The 7,367-nt window shown below is 40.8% G+C and overlaps 1 protein-coding gene across 1 annotated transcript; it reads right to left on the bottom strand.

Moving 5' to 3' along the window:
- Positions 1 to 344: 344 nt before the first annotated feature.
- On the bottom strand, positions 345 to 5,240 carry LOC109901483 (free fatty acid receptor 2). The gene is made up of 2 exons (XM_020497481.2): positions 5,129 to 5,240; positions 345 to 1,852 (listed from the first exon to the last, which is right to left on the bottom strand). The coding sequence occupies exon 2, from the start codon at positions 1,849 to 1,851 to the stop codon at positions 844 to 846; it is 1,008 nt and encodes a 335-aa protein (XP_020353070.1). The 5' UTR covers position 1,852; positions 5,129 to 5,240; the 3' UTR covers positions 345 to 843.
- Positions 5,241 to 7,367: the final 2,127 nt, after the last annotated feature.

Raw genomic sequence — 7,367 nt, 5'->3', positions numbered from 1 at the left:
TGAACTTTTATTGTAAATGAGAATGGAATATGTTTCTCAACACTTCTACATTAACGTGGATGCTACCATGATTACAGATAGTCCTGAATGAATCATGAATAAGGATGAGTGAGAAAGTTACACACGTTTGGAGCCCACTGTAAATACGCCTGAAACTCAACTTCCTGTTTTACATTGTTTTGATGACTGGAAGAACCCTTCAAAGTATTACGAAATCAAATATCTATAAAACCCAAGAGCTACAGCCGACACAGACAATCAGAGTGTATTATGCAAGTTTGTGTATCCCATTTTGTGAAACATTTTCATGGGGGGCAAGGCATCACTTCAAATATTCCCAGAAGTATGATGTAAAAAGAGATTTTAATGTCATCAGTAAAAAAAAAGTCATAAAGGGGAACAGAAATAATATAAAACTTTCAAAAGCGTATAAATACACATTTAAATGGATACTACACATACATTCATTAAAAAAAGTAGCATCCTCCCTCATCCTAATTGGCACCGACTGGCACTGATTAATGTATAGGCTACTTATAAAGACCGATAGCAAAGTCCTCAGTCTTTTCAATAAGAACCTAAGTGCAATAAATACATTGAACAGGCTAGCATTTAGCATGTGTAGCATATGGCTTGACTACACATTATAATAGGGGTGTCAAACGCATTCCATGGAGGAGCTAGTGTCTGCAGGTTTTATTTTTTAATTTTTAATTAAGACCTAGACAACCAGGTGAGGGGAGCTATTTACTAATTAGTGACCTTAATTCATCCATCAAGTACAAGGGAGGAGCGAAAATCTGCAGACATTCAGTCTTCTGTGGTATGAGTTTGACACGTACACTATAAGGAGCTGTCATTGGTGCTTGGTGTGCTGTCCTTCTGAGTTCTGGAGCAGAACAACAGGGGGCAGTAGAGGACCTTATTGCAGAAGAACAACCGCTGCATCCTCTCCACCAGGTTCTTCATGAAGAGGTGGAAGGTAGACCTGAGGGCCGCTGAGGAGAAATAGAAGATGATGGGGTCCAGGCTGGCATTGACGGTACTGGACAAGAGTGCTTCCACCCGCCAAGTGGTACTCTCCCAGTTGACAAAGCCCACTACGTGTGACAAGTTGTAGGGTGCAAAGCAGACGATAAACACCAGCAGGGTCCCCAGAGACAGGCCGATGGCCCGCTGACGCTTCTTGCGGTTGATGCTGGGCAGCTGAGAGAGGATTCGGATGAAGTTGATGTAGCAGAAGCAGCAGATAAAGAAAGGTACACAGAATAGAACCAGGAAGAGCTCCAGACGGACAGGTATCAGGACTTGCAGCTGCTCCGGGGTGAAATCCTCATAACACATGTCCAGGTTCAAAGGGTCTGTCCGGGTGGTGTTGGAATAGTCGAAATATTGAATGATGTAGACAATACTAATGTGCGCCATGGAGATTGCCCAGAAGAAGAAGCTAGCCACCGTGGCGTACAAAGGCCGTCTTTTTAGTTTGTACTTGATGGGAAAGGCCACTCCCAGGTAGCGTTCGACACTGATTGCGGTAAGAAAGAAGGTGCTGTTGTAGATGGTGGTGTAGAAGACAAAGCTGGTCAATGGACACAGAAAGTGGGGCATGATCCATTTCATGTTGTCCGCCGCCTCTTTGATCTTGAAGGGCAAGAAGAGCAGGAAGATGAGGTCCGAGATGGTCAGGTTGAGGAGCAGGATGTCGACAGGCATGGCTTTCTGCCTCACCTTCTTGCTGAAGGTGTAAAAGGCCACAACATTGGCGGGGAAGCCAATCAGCAAGGTGAGGATGTAGACCACAAGCACCAGGCTGCTGTGGCTGTATCTTTCCACGACTTCCTTCTCAGACATTCTGCAAAAGAGGAAGGATATAGACAATGAGCTAATGTTTGTGTTAGCTAATGCAGGTACTCAATCTGGGGTCATTTCAGGATATGCAGAGTTAGTCAGTGAAGGTGTGAAGCAATAAAATAAAAATGGAGTCAGTGTCACTAGTTTGTATGCAAAATTTCACACGAAGGCTGAATTCAGTCACAAGGATAGCTGTGATGCAGTTGGTTAACAAAGCCATGTCATTCTGTCTAACAAGAGTTTATTTGAGTCTATGGCATGTCTATGCTTGGTCTCTCTACAGTAGACAAACGTCAATGTCATAATGGTCCTCAAGCAGGGGACTTGTTAGCAAACCCTTCCCCCTTTCCAAACTAGGAAGACCATGCCGATGTATGCACAGTGGCATGCTTTGGAGTGAAGCCATTAATTGTGGCAAACAAGGTACCCATCACAACAATAAAAGGGAGCAGTCTGTTTGTGCTTCCCAGCCTCGAGTTTTCCAGATGCCTCGCGGCTAATCCCAGTGTTAATATCCAGCGCACGCATGAACCCCTAAGCTTCCTTCTATTCATGGTGGAGCAAACTAACAACATAATACTCCCATCATGACACAAGTGTTCAGTGGCTGGTAAGCCATGAGGATGGTATTTGAAGAATGATTTTAATTTCTACAGAGTAAGGTTTATTTGGTTCCCCATAAACCCTTACAGTCACATATTTTGGGGCTAGCAGTGTTATGAAGGATGACCTCTGCATGGACCTCTGCATGTGTAATTACCATCAGCCCACAGGTGTCTTGAACAGGTATTTGCCCCAGGGGATTGCCCCTGGAACTCGTTGTAGAAAATAAATAAAAATTAAACTTGACTATTTCATTACATTTGTGGATTTTAATCTCTGGTCGAATTACTGTTGACTTGTATTCCTTAGACATAAAACATTTATAAAAAAGAGAAATAAAGAGAAATATTGCAAGGGGCTACAGCTTTGTGTGTAACTTACTAGCCACTGGATTATATATATCTGTATACATTTAAAGGAATCAGTGGATGTTGCCCTCCTTGTGAAGCTTGATGTATCTCACTAGTAAATTTGAGTTTAAAAAGATCTGATGATCATTTGATATTACAGAGGAAGGCTAGCGCTTGGGGGTTGACGCTTATTCAGTGAAGGAAATGTCTGTGTCTTGCAAACAGCAGCACCACTTCTGACTGTCTACTACAGTGACAGGCAGCTGGACAACAGAACAACTTCAGGTGTCATTTATAAAGTCTGAATTGTGCATTGGAATTGAACAGACGACCATTGCGTGAATACTGGAAAGAGGTCTCAGACACTATTAATGCTTGTACTATTTCTATTATGGTAATTAATGCGACCGTTATGGTTTTGAAATGTGGAGTGCAGCATTTTAAGGTGTATGTTCATGTGTCCCCAGGTGTTGATATTTTTAAATGAGTTGGATTTGGGAACACATTTCAGATATTGATAGCATCTAATTCAAATTGAATTGTAGATATTGTCAAGTTCATCTAGGCTACATTTACTTTAGTGTGTCAGGTGTAGGCTACATCTACATGTGCACAAATATCAACCTAATCAGCTCATAGCTCTTTACCCTTCATACATTTCCATTGGTCAGTATTTTTTAAATTCAACCTTTATTTAACTAGGCAAATCAGTTAAGAACAAAATCTTATTTACAATGACGGCCTATCCCGGATTACACTGGGCCAATTGTGAGCCGCCCTATGGGACTCCCAATCACGGTCGGATGTGATACAGCCTGGAATCAAACCAGGGACTGTAGTGATGCCTCTTGCACTGAAATGCAGTGCCGTAGACCACTGCACCACTCGGGAGCCCAATGACTTGTGAGAACTGGATCCTATTTTTCTATTCCTTGGGCGATACTGATTAACACAAACATCAACACGATCATCTACTTCTCATTTTCTTTCCCAACACTGACTCAACACTTACTATTTTTGCAATCAGTTTGTGCTAAAACGCACCCTTGGAGGAAGGGTATAATTATTCAAAATTGGGTCATGTGAAGCCTAAGTTCTCCAGAAGGGTATATGGTATCTAAATTACAATAAACAAGAGAAGAAACATGGCTTTAGATGTTCAAAACACACCTCAGTCATCTAGGGAATGGTGCCAAGACATACACGTGCAGGAAGGAGGTAGCCGGCTTTTATCAGTTTATCTGGTGTTGCTGGGGAGTCGTCAAGGTGTTGTTAACCCTCAACTGATAAAACGGCTGTCTAGCGGATGCGTTTTGGTCCGCGGAGGTACAGTAGCTCGTTATGAGAAAACACCACGCACTGGACATGTGGCTGTTCATGTCAGGGTAAATGTTTGAGGTTCCACATTCACTTGACAGCTTATTTCTTTAGTAAGATAAGATAAAAAAAAAGTAACATGACGCGCAGTGTAGTATACAGAGCGAGAGGTGGTCTAGTGTGCTAGTGCAGTGGTCACCAACCCTGGTTTTGGGGAACTACTGTGTCCACAACCTTTTTTTCCTGCCAGCAAAGCCCTAAAACCGTATTTAACAGATCAACTACTCACCAAGACCTTGCTTAGTTGAGTAAGGTGTGTTAGTGCAGGGTTGGAACAGAGAGTTTCACCTGGTCAATGATGATAAACAATGCTCACCTAAAACAACCCATCACTTTAAATGCAGCCCATTATTACAGAGGTACTATAACAACATTTTACCGAGAGTGATTGGTGAGACAGAGATGCCCATTGGGATAGCAGCCATTAGACTGGAACATCACACCCTCATTCCCAAAGGACAAAAAAAACTAAGAGTTTGCAGTAACCATGACAATTTAGACAGAGTGTAGTACAGACACAGAACATACCTATACCATCTCATTCCTGAAATGGATATGTAAAAAGGTTGATTACTCAGCAAATTTGTATATTATATATTCCTAAAGCAAAAATTCAACTTTTAACTTCCACTTAAATAAGTCATAAAAAGTACCATCTTCTCAACGGAAATCAGTACTGTATGAGTGCACTATGCTTGGAACACATGCCGTGACAACTGTTTTTACCCAAATATGTTCAAATATATATATATTCCAGATCCATGGTAAGCATTTTATATTTACCTTAGATTGAACAGATTTCAAAAGGCTTACAGGTATTTTGTGTTTTAGTATGTCTTCCTTGTGAAATATATAAAAGCGTAGTCTGTCTACTTTGCCAACATTTACATAAAAGCTCCTGATAATAGCACAAGGAGGCATGACATCAAGAGTTCCACTGTACATACCTTAGTCAGCAAACACGCACACAAACGTCTCCTGGTCAAATGGTGAGTAAACACTTGGCTTCAAATAAACGGTGCTTTTAATTGGTAATGTCTCAATGTAACGTACTTCATGTCACGTACTAAACAGGAAAGAAGTTGCACATGTTCCTTTTTTGGAGGGTGGGGGACTCTCCATTTTGATCACACTTTATTTGAATAGTCCACAACAGATCTGTCTGTAGACGCTCAAAACTATTGAAAAAAAAAAAAAAATTCAACTGCAACTCTGTTGATATGCAACAGCTTACTCAGATTACAGTTCGGTTTAGGGTTAGGTTTAGGGTTAGAGCTAAGATGTGAGGCCTGGAAGCTGAGGCTAGGGTTACGGATTATGTGTTAGGTGTGTAGTCACACTGAGGTTTAAAATTGTGGTTAGTATGAGGGTTATGGATGAATACCAGTTCTTGTTAAATAAACTAAAAACCTTAAAAAATACCAACCTCTCACCCAACCTTTTACATGGATCATTTGGCATGTGGAGAATATGAATTACATATGGGAAATATCAAGCTCTCTGATATACTGTCCCCTCTAATTCATTTTAACATAGCCTATCTGACTATAGGAAAATGTTCAATGTTTTCATACAAGAACTCACACAAACCCTGTGAAATCACAGTTCATGCCATTGAGTTTATTCAGTCTTTACAGACATTTTTTTGACTTTTCAGCATAAAAATTAAAACCTCCCTGTACAACAAAATGGCTAAAACCTTGTGCTATGAGTACAATGCCAACTGAACATGTGTAGTAGTTGAGTCTAATTTGAGAAATTCTGGATTTTTGAATAAAAGGACATTTCTATTTGTTGCTTGAGCAAGGAGTTTATTACTGTAGAGTGCAGACGCAAACTGTATGACGAAATTAAGGAATGAGTAGTTAGTGGACACTAAGTTACAATGGGACTGTAGTGATGCCTCTTGCACTGATACTTCTCGCATACTTCTCTGTTCAAAAGCAGGTTTCATATTGCACAAATCGAGATAGAGCCTAGAGAAGAGGGATTCATAGTAGTGAGGAAATATTTGTTTACATCCAACAATACTAAGTATGAGTCCCAAATAGAGTCCCAAATAGCACCCTATTCTCTACAGTACATATACAGTGCAATGGAAAAGTATTTAAGTCCTTACTGATTTCCTCTATTTTCGCAGATTTTTTATATTGACCTTCAATCAAAACCTAATATTAGATTAAGGGAAATTGAGTGAACAAATAATTAACAAAGTCACGCAGCATCCAATTCCCCTGTGTGGAAAAAGTACCCTTACACTCAATAACTGGTTGTGCCGCTTTTTTCAGCATGAACCGCTCGTTTCAAGTCCTGCCACAACATCTGAATTGGGAATAGGTCTGGACTTTGACTCAGCCATTGTTGCTTTCATAGCCATTTTCATGTAGACTTGATTATGTGTTTAGGATAGTTGTCTTGCCGCATGTCCCAGCTGCGCTTAGCTTCAGCTCACAGACGGATAGCCCCGACATTCTCCTGTAGAATTCTCTGATACAGAGCAGAATTCATGGTTCCTTCTATTAAGATAAATTGTCCAGGTCCTGAGGCAGCAAAGAACCCCCAAACCATCACCATTCTTAATCGTTGGTATAAGGGACCCATGTCATCCAAAACGATTTTGAACTCATCTTCTCCATAGAACATTCTTCAAAGAGTCTTGATGATCATCCAGGTGATTTTTTTGTTGTTGAAAACTTGAGTCAACTTTTTGGATGAGAAGGGTCCCAATTATGCCTGGCGAAAACCAAACACTGCATTTCACAGTAAGAACCTTACACCAATGGCAAGAATGGTGGTGGTAGTGTGATGGTTTGGGGATGCTTTGCTGCCTCAGGACCTGGACGACTTGCCTTCATATATTGAAGGAGCCCTTCATCTAATATTAGGTTTTGGTTGAAAATCTGATAAGGTTCAGTATCAAAATATGCAAAAATGTTGAAAATCAGAAATGGGGTAAACACTTTTTCACAGCTCTGTAGGGCACTACTTTTGATCCGAGGGTTATGGTGCCATTTGGGACACAGACTATGTTTTTGTGTGTGCCACCCATCCAAGCTCCAATCCAACACTAATTGTATAGTGAAAAGCCAGGTATAATATACGTGTCGTCTGTTTGACATAATGACACAGCATTTCACAGCAGTGACAAAGTCCTCTATCTAGCAGGGCATTTAGAACACCCTGGTT

This window comes from Oncorhynchus kisutch, linkage group LG13 (assembly GCF_002021735.2).
Source record: "Oncorhynchus kisutch isolate 150728-3 linkage group LG13, Okis_V2, whole genome shotgun sequence".
In the NCBI taxonomy this organism is placed as follows: domain Eukaryota; kingdom Metazoa; phylum Chordata; class Actinopteri; order Salmoniformes; family Salmonidae; genus Oncorhynchus; species Oncorhynchus kisutch.
Note: the sequence above shows the minus strand (reverse complement) of the source record. Positions and strands in the feature narration are given on the sequence as shown.